The sequence below is a fragment of the Oncorhynchus tshawytscha genome, linkage group LG19 (genome assembly GCF_018296145.1).
Source record: "Oncorhynchus tshawytscha isolate Ot180627B linkage group LG19, Otsh_v2.0, whole genome shotgun sequence".
NCBI lineage: Eukaryota > Metazoa > Chordata > Actinopteri > Salmoniformes > Salmonidae > Oncorhynchus > Oncorhynchus tshawytscha.
The window spans coordinates 2,007,339-2,027,340 of NC_056447.1; the positions used below are offsets into that span (position 1 = coordinate 2,007,339).

At 42.9% G+C, this 20,002-nt stretch overlaps 1 protein-coding gene across 1 annotated transcript in view; it reads right to left on the reverse strand.

Annotated features, from left to right (window-relative positions):
• Positions 1-20,002, reverse strand: part of LOC112218221 (metabotropic glutamate receptor 8-like) — a 223,866-nt gene that overhangs the window by 56,173 nt on the left and 147,691 nt on the right. The window contains exons 4-6 of the mRNA XM_024378845.2: positions 7,051-7,186; positions 5,516-5,670; positions 5,197-5,334 (exon numbers count right to left, since the gene is read on the reverse strand). Of these exons, the coding sequence (XP_024234613.1) occupies positions 5,197-5,334; positions 5,516-5,670; positions 7,051-7,186 (429 nt within the window). The remainder of the gene's footprint in view (positions 1-5,196; positions 5,335-5,515; positions 5,671-7,050; positions 7,187-20,002) is intronic.

The following is a 20,002-nucleotide window of genomic DNA, read 5'->3' on the forward strand; positions in this document are numbered from 1 at the left end:
TCGTTATCCTTGCAAGGGGAGGGTGCACAAAGTAACAACAATTATTTAGACACATCTTTCTGAGAAAAAAATTATATTACTTGTTCAACAAAATTAGTATAATTAAAACATAATTTTAACATTTTTTGGAGCTTAGCTCAGTATTTGTATGATTTTTCTTTTTTTTGCTCATCTTTAACAATTTTGGATGTGACTGTAGTAGGTAAACCAGTATCTATACCAATATTTAATTGAAACACTAGTTATTTTTTTCTTCAATTGTTCATTTTGACTAAGTGCCTATGTGCTTAGTTCTAATGAAATCACATGACTATACCGGGGAAAGTATGATGACATTAACAGTAGGGACAAAGAGGAAGGGGGAAAAACAATCTGCAGTCGTTGCATGGATTTCCTTGCTTGGATGAGTGGTAGGAGTTATTGTATTGCTTTAAAAAACAATGGACACACTCATTTGGGGGTGGCAAGTAGCCTCGTGGTTAGACTGTTGGACTAGTAACCGAAAGGTTGGAAGATCAAATCCCTGAGCTGATAAGATAAAACTCTGTCGTTCTGCCCCTGAACAAGGCAGTTAACCCACTGTTCCTAGGCCATCATTGAACATATATTTTTTTTCTTAACTGACTTGCCTAGTTAAACAAAGCTAAAAAAAAAAAAAAAAATATTTAGAGATGGGAAATGAGGTGCTTAGAGCTACTGTACAGATTGTGAACATGTCTACAGCTCATCACCAGAGACGAATGCTGACAATATCACCAGCAGCACACGGACAGCATGATGGAATGTAGACACCGTTACCTTAGGCCATTGTGTCAATAAAGATATTTAATTATCCTGATTAATTACCATCAATGATCAAGGCCCTTCAAGACCATCCACACAAAGCCATAGAGCATGTTCAAATGTTTCCCTCAAGTGACTCTCTCTCTCTGTCTCCCCCCCTCTCTTTCTCCCCCTCTCTCGCTACCCACCCCACCTCCCCCTCTCTCACTCTCTCTTTCAGACTAATACATGAAAATCAATAGGACCACAAAAGGGTGTTTACCCCTTATTTACTGTGATTTATGGACCAAAATGCCCACATAGCCTGAAGACAAAAAAATGTAACAAAACACTAGAAAGAATAAGGAACACAATACGGTAAGGGTTCATTGGAAATCATTATCACGGTATACAATTCACAACCATTTTGCCTGAGGATGAGGATGAGGATGAGATTGATGCTGGCCTCGGAGTTCTGTCAAGAAATAACAAAAAATGACAGTTTGTAATATGAAGTGACAGCTATTTAATTGCGTGAAAACCTCCATTTAATATATGACGTGTCAAAACCAGAGAGCATTTGCACCATAGAGCTGAAGTATATCCCTTTCGATATTGAGTTCCTTTTGATTCCCTCTCCTCCGCTACTAAAGATAAGTGCTCACATAGTATTCAATGTTATCATCACCGCAAGATACTGAAAAACTGAGCAACAGAGAACTAAATGAGGAGTTTGCGACGCAGAGCAATTATAATTTAACAGAGCACTTAACACGCCTGACCTACTTGACACACAGACACACTTTCAAAGAACAAAACAATTTATTTTAGTTGTTGAAGTGACCCACTAGTTCTGCATTATATCACATTGCAGTGGATCGTGTACCACTGCTTGGTGAATAAGTGTCTGTTGATCCTATGACTCTTTCCGTTTCCCAGTGGAGAACAGCTTTTGTACCATGACTTCTATGGCTTCAGTTCTGTATTTGTTGCTTCAAGGTAGGAGAAACTATAGAGCTGTTCCACCAGTGATGTTGAGTGTGTGTTTGTGACTGAACATTCTGCCTTGGGGCTGGAAGTGGGTGGCGGCCAGGCGGGTTGCCCAACTTAATAGTGAAGGAATAGTGAGGAAACACTGCAGGGTAAGAACTACATAAGAAGCAAGTGGATACATCTGTGATTGTATAATGGCACTTTGCACTGCAGTATGACCAAACCTTAGCCTCACATAGGATGTAATGAGAGAAGAGAGCATAGCTGTGACGCAACGCTAAATCAAACATCATTGACATTTCACAGGATACAGTATCTGATGTTAATGTCTGAGAGCACTTACTGTATGCCAACGAAGGTGCATCCATTTCACGGTTTCCTGTTTACTCCGTCTATGTGATGACACGCAAGTCTGTGCACACATTTGCTTACATAGACAGATACACATACACACACATACTGTAAGTACACACGCAAATGTTCATATTCAGTACCAGTCAAAAGTTTGGACACACCTACTCAATCCAGGGCTTTTCTGTCTTTTTACTATTTTCTACATTGTTGAATAATAGTGAAGACATCAAAACTATGAAATAACACATATGGAATCATGTAGTAACCAAAAAAGTGTTAAACAAATCTGTCACACCCTGATCTGTTTCACCTGTCCTTGTGATTGTCTTCACCCCCCTCCAGGTGTCACCCATCTTCCCCATTACCCCCAATGTATTTATACCTGTGTTCTCTGTTTGTCTGTTGCCAGTTCGTCCTGTCTTGCCAAGTCAACCAGCATTTTTCCAAGCTCCTGTTTTTCCTAGTCTCTCTTTTCTAGTCCTCCCGGTTCTGACCTTTTGCCTGACCTGACACCTAGCCCGCCTGCCTGACCATTCTGCCTAGGCCTGACCTCGAGCCTGCCTGACCATTCTGCCTAGGCCTGACCTCGAGCCTGCCTGACCATTCTGCCCAGGCCTGACCCCGAGCCTGCCTGACTATTCTGCCTAGGCCTGACCTCGAGCCTGCCTGACCATTCTGCCTAGGCCTCACCTCGAGCCTGTCTGACCATTCTGCCTAGGCCTGACCTCAAGCCTGCCTGACCATTCTGCCTAGGCCTGACCTCGAGCCTGCCTGACCATTCTGCCTAGGCCTGACCTCGAGCCTGCCTGCAGCCCTGTACTGTTCGGACTCTGACCTGGTTATGAACTCCTGCCTGTCTTCGACCTGCCTCTTGCCTGCCCCTCGTTGTTCAATAAATACCAGAGACTCAAACCATCTGCCTCCTGTGTCTGTATCTGGGTCTCGTCTTGTGTCTTTATAAAATCTATATATATTATATATATATATATATTTACAATTTGAGATTCTGCAAAGTAGCCACCCTTTGCCTTGATGGCAGCTTTGCACACTCTTGGCATATTTTGACTGGTACTGTATGTCTGCATCAAACACCTGGTTCTAAACACAAAATGCATTCTTCAGCATGTCAGCACTTTTCCTTTTCTTTATAGGTTTAAGAGAGGGATGGGGATATTGTGTGATATTGCAATGGCCACAAACAAAAAAATAAGCACACACACGTGCACACACACACACACGCACAAACACACATATGGACAATGATCAGAGGTGGTGCTGATTCAGCCGTTTGTCTTGTTGCATGATTACTCTGCAGACAGCGACAGCTCCAGATAAAAGATGCCCATGCAGCTCCTCTCCTCACGGCACTAAAACTCAATCTCGAGTTGCTAATAAAATTTACTCAAGCTGCTCCCCTCGCTCCCACACCAGGGAAAGAATAGAGTGAAAAAGCCCGGAGTGCTTTTGACAGGGGCAAACAGATTTCAAACCGTCTACCTTGCTCAGGCAAAATTACATGAGCTTTATAATGGAGGGAGATACGAACATGGGGGTATTTTTGGAAAGCTGAGATTGGTGTTTCTTTTTTCTTCTCCCCTTGGTCCTGTTGCTGCCTGGCTACTCTCACCGTGCGTTTACCAAATCCTGTTTGGTGTGTCTGCCATGTCTCCAAAGGATTTGTCCCAAAGTGCCTGTGTTCCAGAAAAACTCCTCAAAATCATCAAGGATTACATTTTTTTTCGCCCACACAGTGGGGACATTGTCGTCAGCACAATGCAACTCTCAGTAGACAAGCGCTGTATATGCTAAGCTTAGTGATGTGGAATTCATTTTGGAACACCCTCGGGCTGATCTGGCTGTCTCCCTCAGTCGGCTTAAGTGCAAGACCTTTTTATAATTTTCTGCACACAATAGTTAGTATGTGCCACTTGCTTTAGCTGGATCATGGCGCATCCGCTTTGTTAATGACAGAATCCACTGCCTTTTTTGTCACGCTGTCGTGATTTGATGCCTTCCCTACTGACTTAAAAAAAAAAGGTAATAATCAGGCGATCTGGCTGTGTTGTTAACAGACGAATCTATCAGCACTGCAGTGTTGTGTGCATCCTATTGCAGATAAGGAGAGTGTGGGGGGTGGGGGGTGGGTGGGGGGCGAGTGAGAGCACGGCGACAACAGCTCCATAATTATTCTCATTATTTCAAGTCACCGTGTCAGAACAATAAGTGTCGTCTGGGATATGGGCAACGGACAGCCGTCTGCCTCTGCATATCCCCAGTCACGAAAAAAAGCTCAAACACAGCCACATTAATACACTCACATCCTGCATTTTCTTTATTATTATAGAAAGATAATGAATTCAAACACAATGTAAAGTTTCCCTGCACACACACACTCAAAGAAACACATTTACACAGAATGTGTGGATCCGATGCCTTTGTCTCCAGAGGTCTTCAACACAAACACATGCATCCACATCTTCAGACATACAGCATGTCTCTGCAAAATGGCTGCTTGTGCCTGGGAGAGTTACTGTACATTCGCAGAGTGCTGCATACGGATGTTTCCCATTTCAAGCTAGAGCAAACCCTTTCCACTACATATTCCCAGAGATATTGAAAGTGAAATTCCAGTGGAATGAAATTACAGTGCTATAACTGGAGTTCTAAGTTATAATGATGGCTAGAACAGAGCTTATGGAATGGCATCAAACACATGGGAACCATGATAGCATTCCACCTATTCCGCTCTGGCCATTACCATGAGCCCGTCCTTCCCAAGTAAGGTACCACCAGCCTCCTGTGCCATCCATCCATCACCTCTTGGCTACCAAAAGCATGGTATTGATTGGCTGGGGTGTGAGATGGTCCAGACTATCATGTTTAGGGTCTGTATAGCATTGGGATGAATATACACCCCAGCAACAGACTATTGTCTCTCTGTTGTTCACTGTCTAATCTCTGCAGTGCACTGTTTAAACAGTCAGGTTTGCACTGAGGGAACGCACACACCTCTGCCGGAGGGCACTTCCTCTTCCTCGTCCCCAGATAATGCTCTTCCCTCAGTGCTTAAGAAAGAACATGCTGTACCTGTGCATTTCTTGGGGCTCCCAGGTCGCTTGCCATGCATCCCTAACTTGCACGCAAAGTTTTCTTCCCAAAATTCTGCGAACCACACGTTCCTTCTGTTGTTGGAGAGGGAGCGACTCCGGAAGTAACGGTCGAAGGCTAAGATAAGGATGAAAATTGAGGAGAACAATAAAAACAGAGTCAAAATTATTATTTCAGCCTGAAGCCACATCCTATAACACAAAAGTGTTGTACATCTCACAGTGCTTCAAACACATGCATTATTTCCCATTGTTTGCTGAGTAGGGTCAATAAGGCTCAGTGTCTCCTGTTCTCTCACCGTCCACGGAGGCTCTCTTGGGGAGGATGGTGATGGCCCCCTCTGCCACTCTCTCCTGCTGGACCACAGGGGAGATCTTGGACCCCCAGCTGTCCGAGCCAACCCAAAGGAAGTGACCAGTCTCGTTGTTGCGTTTGGCCGCGTCCAGGATACGCCTGTGAGAAGAAGACAAAGTTGTTACATTCCGAATCACTGAATTTAAATGAACTTAATTCCGATTCACTTCTTGTATATATATGCAACATCATCCAACATCATCCAACAGCATCCCACCACTGGCTTGCCACTGATGCTAAGTAGGGTCGGTCCTGGATGGGAGACCAGATGCTGCTGGAAGTGTTGTGGAGAGCCAGTAGGAGGCACTCTTTCTTCTCGTCTAAAAAAAGATCCTAATTCCCCAGGGCGGTGATTGGGGATATTTCCCTGTGTAGGGTACTGTCTTTTTGATGAGAATTAAAGGGGTGTCCTGACACTCTGTGGTCACTAAAAGATCCCATGCCACTTAGCGTAAGAGTAGGGGTGTTAACCCTTTTGTCCTGGCTAAATTCCCAATCTGGCCCTCATACCGTCCCATCATGGCCACTTAATCGTCCCCAGCTTCCAATTGGCTCATTCATCCCCCCCTCCTCTCCCCTATAACTATTCCCCAGGTCATTGCTGTAAATGAAAATGTGGTATAAAATAATGATGGTTAAATTAAATAATTAAATAAATTAAATAATGGTTATATAATGGTTCAATTAAAAAAAAAATTATAAAGAGAGAGGGAAAGATATTCAACTGTCATTGTCCAAACTGAGATACGTGTCCAATATCTCCAATGATTCAGCTAAGCTTTGCTAACCTGATGGCTTCCATATAGCTATTAAAGAAATTGGTAAATGTGGAAGGAAACCATATTACAGTTTTGATTCCTGCAAAGCCACCTTCACCAGACGTTCTCAACTCCTCCTCAGTTCAACCTCAGGGAGATCCGGTCTAATATAACAATTTTAGGAAAGATCTGTGGCTCTACCCAGTCCTCTGGAGTTTGGGAAACTGAGTTTACTTATTACCCTCAGGTGCTGAGCTTTCGGTTGAGGAGCATTCGAAATAGAGTTTTTTTCTCCCTCTTTCGAGTTGCAGGTGTTCAGTTGAGACAGCTTTCATTCGAGTTCTAGTATTCAAATGTGCAGATGATCATTGCCGCTTAATTCAATCTTATTCAGATCAAGGCGAGATAACCAGAGTTCTTTATGTGCTGAAAGGAACTGCAATACAATGCACTCCACCGCATAGACAGGCCGTCTTACCTATAGTGTCCCGGAGTTAATCGGAACATTGTTATCTCAATCCACAGTGAAGGGTTTGTGGATTAATTGATGGAGGATAAACACTGTTTTTAACTCGATGGCGACTAGAGTGCACTGACTGAAGGAGTGCATGTGTGTGTGTGTGTGTGTGTGTGTGTGTGTGTGTGTGTGTGTGTGTGTGTGTGTGTGTGTGTGTGTGTGTGTGTGTGTGTGTGTGTGTGTGTGTGAGACAGAGACACACACCTAATGTCGTCCTCATTGGCAAACATGATGACGGCTCGGGCGTTGGAGGTCTCAAGCAATCGCAGAATAAGCTTGTCAAACTCCCCTGGCTTGGGCTCCCTGGGGATCTTCAGAGACTGGGCAATGCACACACCACCTGTGGGGAGAGGAGGAGGGAGGGAATTAGAGAGAGGAGAGATGGACAAAGGGAAGGGATGAAGGAGAGAAGGAAGTGGAATGGTGGACGGGGAGGGGTAAAAGAGAGAGCAGTAGAGGTATGGAGGGAGGGGGTGAGAGAAGGGGTTGACGGCATAGAGAGGGAAAGATGGTGAGAAAGAGAGAGGGGGAAGATAGAGGGTTGTAAAGAAAGAGAAGTGGAGGGGTTGCAAGAGAGGTAGTGAGGAGGGCGATGTGAGGGAAGAGTGTGAAAGAGAGGAATGGAGGGGTGGAGATACGTAGGAGCAAGAGAGAGATAGGAGTGAAGATGGGAATGTGTTGAGGAGAGCAAGACACAGAGCCAAAAAGAGTGGATGAGAGAGAGAGGTGAGGTAGATAAGAGAAGAAGGTGGGAATGAGAGAGCAAGTAGAGGGGGAGAGGAAATGAAAGAGAAAGTGAAGATGAGGACGTACAAGATGAAGGAGGGATGAGGGATGGATTTGAGGAGGAGAGAGGACAGAGTGGATAAGAAGAAAATGGAGAGGAGAGAAAATAGACAGGGAAAGACAGTGAAGGGTCATGGCAGAGAGAACAGGTATAGAGAGAGGTGGAGGAAGGGAGGGAGACAGTGGGAGAGAAACAGACCATCACTATCTGATTCATTCATGTGGACAGTAGCAGAATACAGATGAGGGAGCCAGAGAAAACCTTCCTTCCATCCATCCAGTCCCTCCATCCACTCTTGAGTGTGAGAACTGCATTACATTTCAGATTATATCAAATTGTATCACTTGGTTTTAGGTGTTTAAAAAACATTAGGTGGCGCCTGACAGACTGTATTATCGACTTATGTGCTTAGCTTGATTTGTTTGCACTCAAAAACCTCTGCCAGATGTGACGAATCCATCACAGGGAATATAAATAAACAGCACTTGATAAGGCGCGTCGGTGCATCAACAGGAGAAGTCCTCCCTCTTAAATTGGGTCCATAATAACCTTCCATAATTTTGAGACTTCTCTATTATATCATTAGGCTCTCTGCTCTGACTTAAGCGATGATCTCCCCTTGGAATCCAATCTCTCGTTACGGTCCGTCTGCAACAGTTCCATCTCTTTGTGTATCTTCCAGCTCCATCAGGGGAGCCATCTCGCCACATTACTGTCCCAAACACAACTAGTTATTAACCCTAAATTGATACCTTTTTAAGGGTAATGGCCAATCTGTTTCCCCTGGTGTTTCCAACCTCCAAATGATTATGCTTAGCTGTTGTCATCTATATCATTGTTGGGTGTAATTAAGGGAGTTTGGGGGATTTTCGTGTGCGTCACTTCTCTGAGGGGCGCCATGATGGGATGTTGTCTGAAGGAAATCGCTGATAAAACTTCAAAATGAATGCGACATAATCTAGTAAACACTTCTGAAAGTTTAGTTAAATGTATGACTAAATGTTGTCTCGGAGGGTACAGTAAACAAGGTTTAGAGCTAGCTGTTTCGTGACTTGCTGTGACCTTCCACCCTCAGCCACCTGCCAGGACGCCACGCAGAGGGAACATTGTACACACATTAATCTATCGCTATCGCCTAGAAGGCTTGTTTTTCTTTGGAGGCCAAGAAGGAGCTGGTACGATGTACATTACTGTCGGTTTTAGATTTTAGTGATGTTATATATATGCAGGCCTCAGCCACTACCCTGAGAGCACTTGATTCAATGTATCATGCAGCCCTCAGGTTCATTACAAATCAAACACGTCTAACACATCCTTGTGATCTCTACAGCGCTGTTGGCTGGTCGTCATTGACCTTGCGTAGGCGTTAACACTGGTATACAGTGATTTATAAGGTTATATTGGGTAAAATGCAATTTTATCTCTGTTCTTTTTTTATTCAGGTTGGTAAATAAATATCAATTATGGTCCCATTCTCATTTGCTTCTAACAATACCAAAAATTAGAACAGGTCATGGTAGAAATAGTTTTAGTTACTTAGCTCCGTGGTCCTGGAATTCTCTCGTGAACATTTTAAAATGTGATCATCTAGATTGGTTGGTGGAGTTTAAACACTTGATCGATGTGCATATCATAGATGAGTGTAATTGTCTTTAGGACAGCTGTTTTTAGTCAAGACTTTCGAGTTTTTAACGTAATGTGTAATTGTTGCACTGTATGCGTGTTTATTGTTTTGTTTAACGTTGTGTTGGTGTATGTAAGTTGTTTTGTCTGAAACGCTGTTTCCCCCTGCTGCTATTGGACCAGGTCTCTCTTGGAAAAGAGATGTTATCTCAATGAGGTAAAACCTGTATCAATTAAGGTCAAATAAAAAAAGACAAAAAAGGGCTGTCAGAAAAATCACCAGCCTTTTACACCGTGGATTTATGAAACCTCTCACCAAATCTCTTCTGTTGCCATTTCCACCATATAGCCTTTCAAGTTGAAATACCATAGGACTCCCCAGTTAGAGTGCTCAGAGTAGATCTCCATCAAATCCATTTCAAGTGCTGTGTACCTGTTCATGAAATGGCACTCCTTTTAGCTTCAATATTTCCATTTTTATCTGTAACCTGCATTCAATCTTCCATGCATGTTTTATGTCAATGTCTTCAATATCTATCTTGCAGGGTGGGAGTAGCATCTGTGTGTGAACACCCACTAAATCAAAAATCAATTCCAATTCCCAATTTGATTATTTGTTATCTAATGAATGGACAGATTCCCCATGTCACTACATAGTAATTAAACCACTACATGATCATGCCTCGCTCAGCGCTGCAAACTGGGGAAAGGTCTTTTGCCTGATTAATATAAAATATTGATTACAATTTGTATGAAATAATTGGTCATTCATTACTTACATCACCTATTACAGCCTTGTGAAAACCACACAGCGAGGGGGTTGCCTCTAATGATGGCATGAAAATGTAGGAGTGTACGTACCGGCTCTGTGTTAAGGAGATTCTGATTCTCACAGTGTAAATGTAGGAGTGTACGTACCGGCTCTGTGTTAAGGAGAGTCTGATTCTCACAGTGTAAATGTAGGAGTGTACGTACCGGCTCTGTGTTAAGGAGAGTCTGATTCTCACAGTGTAAATGTAGGAGTGGCTCTGTGTTAAGGAGAGTCTGATTCTCACAGTGTAAATGTAGGAGTGTACGTACCGGCTCTGTGTTAAGGAGAGTCTGATTCTCACTGTGTAAATGTAGGAGTGTACGTACCGGATCTGTGTTAAGGAGAGTCTGATTCTCACAGTGTAAATGTAGGAGTGGCTCTGTGTTAAGGAGAGTCTGATTCTCACAGTGTAAATGTAGGAGTGTACGTACCGGCTCTGTGTTAAGGAGATTCTGATTCTCACAGTGTAAATGTAGGAGTGTACGTACCGGCTCTGTGTTAAGGAGAGTCTGATTCTCACAGTGTAAATGTAGGAGTGTAAGTACCGGCTCTGTGTTAAGGAGAGTCTGATTCTCACAGTGTAAATGTAGGAGTGTGTACCGGCTCTGTGTTAAGGAGAGTCTGATTCTCACAGTGTAAATGTAGGAGTGTGTACCGGCTCTGTGTTAAGGAGATTCTGATTCTCACAGTGTAAATGTAGGAGTGTACGTACCGGCTCTGTGTTAAGGAGAGTCTGATTCTCACAGTGTAAATGTAGGAGTGTACGTACCGGCTCTGTGTTAAGGAGAGTCTGATTCTCACAGTGTAAATGTAGGAGTGTACGTACCGGCTCTGTGTTAAGGAGAGTCTGATTCTCACAGTGTAAATGTAGGAGTGTACGTACCGGCTCTGTGTTAAGGAGAGTCTGATTCTCACAGTGTAAATGTAGGAGTGGCTCTGTGTTAAGGAGAGTCTGATTCTCACAGTGTAAATGTAGGAGTGTACGTACCGGCTCTGTGTTAAGGAGAGTCTGATTCTCACAGTGTAAATGTAGGAGTGTACGTACCGGCTCTGTGTTAAGGAGAGTCTGATTCTCACAGTGTAAATGTAGGAGTGTGTACCGGCTCTGTGTTAAGGAGAGTCTGATTCTCACAGTGTAAATGTAGGAGTGGCTCTGTGTTAAGGAGAGTCTGATTCTCACAGTGTAAATGTAGGAGTGTACGTACCGGCTCTGTGTCAAGGAGAGTCTGATTCTCACAGTGTAAATGTAGGAGTGGCTCTGTGTTAAGGAGAGTCTGATTCTCACAGTGTAAATGTAGGAGTGTACGTACCGGCTCTGTGTTAAGGAGAGTCTGATTCTCACAGTGTAAATGTAGGAGTGTACGTACCGGCTCTGTGTTAAGGAGAGTCTGATTCTCACAGTGTAAATGTAGGAGTGTACGTACCGGCTCTGTGTTAAGGAGAGTCTGATTCTCACAGTGTAAATGTAGAAGTGTACGTACCGGCTCTGTGTTAAGGAGAGTCTGATTCTCACAGTGTAAATGTAGGAGTGTGTACTGGCTCTGTGTTAAGGAGATTCTGATTCTCACAGTGTAATTGTAGGAGTGTACGTACCGGCTCTGTGTTAAGGAGATTCTGATTCTCACAGTGTAATGTGTTCCTTTTGTAAGCTACCTATCCTCATGAAATATTAACGAAGGCTGCCGTAGTAGCAGTGGCTATCAGGGGATATCGCAGTACCCAGGCACTGCAGGAATCAGGACTCATTGCAGCCAATTGGGACTTGATGTGGAATATCAAATTATAGGGGGGGGGGTGACAATATCAAGCCAGGCAGGGATTTCATGTGTTAATATCCCGTGTTCTGCTAACAAGTCTGTTCTGTATGGAATACGGCACGCCATACCCATGTTACAGTGTTTTATCATTTTGATAGAGGTTGGAAAATCAAGCGATTTGCACACTGTTGTTGCTCATTAGGGGTAAAGGGGTTTGCAGCACTACAGGGAACATTATTATTCTGGTAGTATGAAATTGACATTCCTTCATGTAACAATACTATTTATATGTTGCTTGAAGATATTTCCTCAAGAAACTGGGATCAAATTAACTCAGGCATTATTATATGTTAAAGTGAAAAGGTGTTGTGCTGATACTGCTAATAACACCACCACAAATAAATATCATCAGAAAACCTCCAGTTTTCACTTTGTCAAGTGACAATAAAACCATGTAACCTATTGACAGTATAGTAGTTACACGATGTACAGCTGAAGTCAGAAGTTTACATACACTGGTTGGAGTCATTAAAACTCATTTTTCAACCACTCAACAAATGTCTTGTTAACAAACTAAAGTTTTGGCAAGTCTGTTAGGACATCTACTTTGTGCATGACACAAGTAATTTTTCCAACTATGGTTTACAGACAGATTATTTCACTTATAATTCACTGTATCACAATTCCAGTGGGTCAGAATTTTACATACACTAAGTTTTGACTGTGCCCACAGCTTGGAAAATTCCTGAAAATAATGTCATTGCTTTCGAAGCTTCAGATAGGCTAATCGACATAATTTGAGTCATTTGGAGGTGTACCTGTGGATGTATTTCAAGGCCTACCTTCAAACTCAGTGCTTCTTTGCTTGACATCATGGGAAAATCAAAAGAATTCAGCTAAGACCACAAGTCTTGTTCATCCTTTTGAGCAATTTCCAAATGCCTGAAGGTACCACGTTCATCTGTACAAACAATAGTACGCAAGTATAAACACCATGGGTCCACGCAGCCGTTATACCGCTCAGGAAGGAGACGCGTTCTGTCTCCTAGAGATGAACATTTGGTGCAAAGAGTAAAAATCAATCCCAGAACAACAGCAAAAGACCTTGCGAAGATGCTGGAATAAACAGGTATAAAGTTTTCTATATCCACAGTAAAACGTGTCCTATACCACTCAGCAAGGAAGAAGCCACTGCTCCAAAACCGCCATAAAAAAAAGACAGACTATGATTTGCAAATGCACATGGGGACAAAGATTGTACTTTTGGAAAAATGTCCTCTGGTCTGATGAAACAAAAATATAATTGTTTGGCTATAATGGCCATCGTTATGTTTGGAGGAAAAAGGGGGAGGCTTTCAAGCTGAAGAATGGCTAAGGACAAAAAATGGCTTAAGGACAACAAAGTCAAGGTATTGGAGTGGCCATCACAAAGCCCTGACCTCAATCCTATAAAAAAAATGTGGGCAGAACTGTAAAAGTGTGTGCGAGCAAGGAGGCCTACAAACCTGACTCAGTACCACCAGCTCTGTCAGGAGGAATGGGCCAAAATTCACCCAACTTTTTGTGGGAAGCTTGTGGAAGGCTACCTGAAACATTTGACCCACATTAAACAATTTAAAGGCAATGCTACCAAATACTAATTGAGTGTATGTAAACTTCTGACCCACTGGGAATGTGATGAAAGAAATAAAAGCTGAAATAAATCACTCTCTACTATTATTCGGAAATTTCACGTTCTTAAAATAAAGTGGTGATCCTAACACCTAAAACAGGGAATTTCTACTTGGATTAAATGTCAGGAATTGTGAAAAACTGAGTTTAAATGTATTTGGCTAAGGTGTATGTAAACTTCCAACTTCAACTGTAGTTACAGATAGGTTGGTGCAATAGCAGTGTACGTAGTTATGTATTCTCTGTACACCACAGGAGGTTGGTGGCACCTTAATAGGGGAGGACGGGCTCGTGGTAATGGCTGGAGCCGAATCAGTAGAATGGTATCAAATACAACATGGTTTTCATGTGTTTGATGACATTTCATTCGCTCCGTTCCTGCCATTATTATGAGCCGTGCTCCCTCAGCCACCTGTGCTGTAAACCTTTACAGCATCACAGTATATCAGACTTTTTTCTGCAAAGAAAAACACAAAGCAACATGGGTACTTCACCAACCTCTGACACTTCGTCTTCATTCTTTACAAAAAGAGCATTTTACAACCCAGTAGCGTACTGCTAAGTCGTGCTCCTTTTCTCTTAACCCACATAAGAGGTCCATGTTTGCCTCTAAAACAAGTTTACCGTTATCATATCACTACTTCCAGTACTGCCCCTGGGATAATCACAGGCCTTTGAAGTTTTTCTGTGAGTTTTTGCCTCGGACAAGGAAGTTACAGTACGGCAGTTGTCACCAACTGATCATTTGTGATGGACTGGTCGATCTCCAAGACATTTCTAGTCGATCACCAAACATTTCTGTAAAAAAACAAATGATCAAGCCTTGTGTTCCTATTTTTTATTTGTCTCGCATTGTTGGAGGTAGGTGCACCTGATTCAGCTGGTTCTTCCTACTTCTACTCGCCTTACAACCACCACCATTGTTGGAGGTAGGTGCACCTGATTCAGCTGGTTCTTCCTACTTCTACTCGCCTTACAACCACCACCATTGTTGGAGGTAGGTGCACCTGATTCAGCTGGTTCTTCCTACTTCTACTCGCCTTACAACCACCACCATTGTTGGAGGTAGGTGCACCTGATTCAGCTGGTTCTTCCTACTTCTACTCGCCTTACAACCACCACCATTGTTGGAGGTAGGTGCACCTGATTCAGCTGGTTCTTCCTACTTCTACTCGCCTTACAACCACCACCATTGTTGGAGGTAGGTGCACCTGATTCAGCTGGTTCTTCCTACTTCTACTCGCCTTACAACCACCACCATTGTTGGAGGTAGGTGCACCTGATTCAGCTGGTTCTTCCTACTTCTACTCGCCTTACAACCACCACTGCAGCTGTAATGATTGAGTAGGAAAGTGCATCGATAGACTTGCATTGTTATTATTAGAAGCTTGGGTCTTTTTTTAATGTCAAGGAATATTTACCGTTCTCTGTTCATAGGAGTAACATTCATTTGTGCATGAGGTAGAAATAATGATGTGCAACTCAAGTTTCGCCGTCAGTTGGAAGACGGTGTCCTTTTTTGGTCAGTGTCAGTGGAGGTAAGGGAGAGCGGTGCGACTGACCATCAGATGCAAGCACCACCAGCACAGTAATATTAAAAGCACATTATTTAAATGTATGGTCACTCAACTGTGCCTCACAAGTAATACAACAGCTGATCTATTACCAGTGTTGAAATATATATATTTTTAAATGGTCAAAACAAAAATGCATTGGCAGGGCAATTCAAGCAAAGCTAATATGCTAATATAATTTGGCCTATAGCCTACTGCACAACTCTCATTAATGCAGTACTGTTTCTAATAGGTTAATGTTGCATAGGCGTATGTTTTTTAAGTGGTTTAGGAAAAAAATCTCAGCGGTAGATCTCGGCTTGCATTTTGACTCAAAGTGATCTTGACTCACAAAAGGTTGATGACCACTGCAGTACAGCATCACAAGCTCTATGAGAGCGACTGTTCACATTTAATTTCCACAGAAAGACTTGTCTGGCACGGAAAAGCTGGCACATTGACTGTAGTGGCGTCAGCCATTGAAAGACTCACAAAGAATTGCTGCACTTGGGTTTGTGGTAGGTATTCAAATCTATTTATTGTGCAAATAACTTTTTGTCCAATTGATTTTCTACAGGCCAGATGGGTATGAAGCTATCTGAAAGCAAATAAACCCTTCTTGCTCATGAGTATGTGATGAGACAATAGCCCTCTGTGGCCTGAGTTTAGCTGAGGTGGGCTAAAAGAGGCCTCTTGAAAAACATAGCCTGCAGATATAGGGGAACTTTTACGTCTGGCGTTTCTCTCTTTTTAAGAGGATGGTTACATCAGCCCCAAGAATATGCCATTTAAAGCACTCTCTGTGCAGACTGCGTGGTGAGAGATGCAGAATGCTGCAGTGATATCGAACCCCTCGAAACTCCTTCAGCCCAAACATTCTCAGATGTCGTGTCTGAGAGCGAGATGGCCCTCTAAACCCACTCTCTCAAACCCTGCCACAAGGCTGCCAGCACAGGCATTACATTATGTAAAATGAAAAACTTCTAGCCTCCACAGATATACATGTAGTGGAGACCTGGGAATATCCACAAAGTCTATGCTCTTGGGTACCAAAACAACTCTGAGACTGAAAGGCGTTGTTCGCATTGCAACAAAAGGGTATCAAATGCTTTTATGGCACTAATGCTAAGATAAATGGCCAGACTATTAACTTATCTCTTGGTATCAAAAATAATGTGACTATGACGATGTTAGTGGTGTGGTTATAGCCTCTTTACCTATTTTACCTATTTTATCCCAGTCAGTCATTTGCTTGTTTTGGGATTTCTCTTATTGGCACGTGTACCGTATTCTTCATAATATGACAGATTAAAATGTTGACATTTCATACCGTACGCTATATCCTACTCTGCTTCTGTGATTTCATTTGCATACAAATTACATTGCTTTACCTTGTGAGGCGCACAGATTTATACAATCCGGGAATGGGTGCCAAAAAGGGGGGGTGGTCACATTGCCGAGATACTTTCAATTCAAAACCTCAATTCCGGAGCACTTATCAGGTGCTATGGAATACAGAGAGGGAATACAGAAAGCGTTGCATAAACACTCAGGCTTGACAAGGTCAGTGATGAGTCAGTAAAAGCAGGTTTGCACTGAATGAAATATCAGCCGTTCGCACCGAGCGCCTAGCTCTCTGGATCCACTGACAAATTGGAGACGGCAACAACTTTTGTATCCCAATTGAGTAAGGGGATAGGTTATTATTTCTTAAAGCTTCCATTTCGCTCTGAAAAAGGGATGAATGAAGAGAGAGAGAGAGAGAGAGAGAGAGAGAGAGAGAGAGAGAGGGGTCAGGATCAATGGGTACTTATCAACAAAACATTTTATATAACTTGCACATTAAACTAGGGATAACTATTGTTGTTTGACTTGTTCCATTGGGAAGAATGGCCTGTGTATATGTTAATCAATGGATTGGAGCGATGATACAGTAGCTGCTGCAAAGAGCTAAATGTTTCAGAGTTATGCTAGGTCTTGATCAAGTCTCTGATCAGATTATTGGAATCGAGCTCCATCCCTTCAGTCTATGCTGATCTAAACATGCCAGCTAGAGGTCTTCACGGGTCCACCAGACCCGAAATTCCTAGATCTGACCGGGACCCGAGCGGGTTCGGATCCTAAATTCAAACTTTTATCTTGGATCTGGGTCGGGTCTGATATATTGCCACAGGTTTCAGGTATGTGCGATTACACTTCATATACCGTTTGGACCCGTCCTTTGGACCCGTCCTTTTAGGTGTGAGGTGATAACTGTGCGAGTCTGTTACCAATTGAAACTCAATAAAACGTAGGCCTATACTGTATGTTAGAAATTGGTTCCGGATGCTCACCTTTATGTGTGCCTGCTGCTGAGGAGAGAGAGGGTGAGAGAGGCAAACTGACAGCCACAATCAACCACTGTGAGGTGGACAGTTATTGTTTTAGAAAAGTTCAAACCAAATAGGCTATACAGTTTAGCATATGCTACACATTGAATCAAGGAATATTTTTTTTTGTCATTTGTTATAAGCTGTTGTTAGGTAAATGTTTGGCCAATATCCCTAGTTTTTTATGGCGCTGGCTTTCTTTCGCTCTCTCTGTCGTTCTACCCTCAGATCTGAACGGGTTTATCGGATCCGAAACAGGCACGGGTCTTTATGAGTGTTTTTTCACAACCCGTTTCGGGAAGGAGTCCGGCTGTCCTCGGGTCCATTTGGAACAGTTATCTGTTTTTTTTAAATGTATTTATGCATATTGGGTCCAGGTGGGAAAGCCACCGGTCCATTTTAGAACAGGTCCAACTTCTTGGACCCATGAAACCTTTACTGCCAGCACCTCCAGTTGCTTCAATGCAAGAGAAACAACTTCCATCTGATTTCTCTACTCCACTGACATAGTAAAATCCTTCAGACGTTCCATTATTTTGAGCTCAAGTTGAGTCAATTATAGGGCTGGGAATTGACAATGCAATATGTATTGCAATTCTATATGTATCACACGATTCTATATTTATTGCGATTCAATACTGAAATTTTAGTGCAATTCAATGTTTCAAACATACAGTGCATTCGGAAACTATTCAGACCCCTTGACTTTTTCCACATTTTGATACCTTACAGCCTTATTCTAACATGGATTAAATTGTTTTATCCCTCCTCAATTTACACACAATACCCCATAATGATAAAGCAAAAACAGGTTTTTAAACTGAAATATCACATTTGCATAAGTATTCAGAACCTTTACTCAGTACTTTGTTGAAGCACCTTTGGTAGCAATTACAGCCTCGAATCTTCTTGGGTATAATGCTACAAGCTTGTCACACCTGTATTTGGAGAGTTTCTCCCATTCTTCTCTGCAGATGCTCTCAAGCTCTGTCTGGTTGGATGGGAAGCATCTATTTTCAGGTCTCTCCAGACATGTTAGATCGGGTTCAAGTCCGGGCTCTGACTGGGCCACTCAAGGACATTCAGAGACTTGTCCTGAAGCAACTCCTGCGTTGTCTTGGCTGTGTGCTTAGGGTTGTTGTCCTGTTGGAAGGTGAACCTTTGCCCCAGTCTAAGGTCCTGAGCGTTCTGGAGCAGGTTTTCGTCAAGGATATCTCTGTACTTTACAGCGTTCATCTTTCCCTCAATCCTGACTAGTCTCCCAGTCCCTGACGCTGAAAAACATCACCACAGCATGATTCTGCCACGATTCTGCCACCACCATGCTTCACTGAAGGGATGGTTCCAGGTTTCCTCCAAACGTCACATTTGGCATTCAGGCCAAATAGTTCAATCTTGGTTTCATCAGACCAGAGAATCTTGTTTCTCATGGTCTGACAGTCCTTTAGGTGCTTTTTGGCAAACTCCAAGTGGGCTATTGTGCCTTTTACTGAGGAGTGGCTTCCATCTGGCCACTCTACCATAAAGGCCTGATTGGTGGAGTGCTGCATAAATTGTTGTCTCTCTGAAAGGTTCTCCCATCTCCACAGAGGAACTCTGGAGCTCTGTCAGAGTGACCATCAGGTTCTTGGTCACCTCCATGACCAAGGCCCTTCTCCCCTGATTGCTTAAGAATGATGGAGACCACTGTGCTCTGGGGGACCTTTAATACTGCAGAAATGTTTTGGTACCCTTCCCCAGATCTGTGCCTCGACACAATCCTGTCTCGGAGCTATACGGAGAATTCCTTTGGCCTCATGGCTTGGAAGGCCCAAAATCAGAGGAAGGCCCAAAAAATTGTTGAAGACTCCAGCCTCCCAAGTCATAGACTGTTCTCTCTTTTACCGCATGACAAGCGGTACCGGAGCACCAAGTCTAGACCAAAAGGCTCCTGAACAGCTTCTACCCTGAAGCCTAAGACTGCTGAACAGCTAATCAAATGTCTACCCGGACAATTTACTATTTACATTGATCCCCTTTACTATTTATTTATCTTAATTATTTTGCAATGACTCTCTTGAACTGTCTTTATGCACACTCAGTTGACTCTACCCACACACTCACACAAACTACACTGACAGTCCAACACACACACACACACACACACACACACACACACACACACACACACACACACACACACACACACACACACACACACACACACACACACACACACACACACACACACACATCAACTTACACACTAACACACACATATTGACGCCACACACTTATTTGTAGTTGTATCTGCCAAGGCAGCAGCTCCTCTTCCTGGGGTCCAGCAAAATGAAGGCAGTTCTACCATTTTTTTTAACATTACAAAACATTACAATACATTACAAAATCCATGTGTACGTGTGTATAGTGCGTATGTTATCGTTTGTGTGTATGTATGTGAGTGTGCCTATGTTTGTGTTGCTTCACAGTCCCACTGTTCCACAAAGTGTATTTTTATTTATTTTGTTACTCAGGCCCAGGAGCTAGGATATGCATATAATTGGTAGTATTGGATAGAAAACACTCTAGTTTCCAAAACGGTTAAA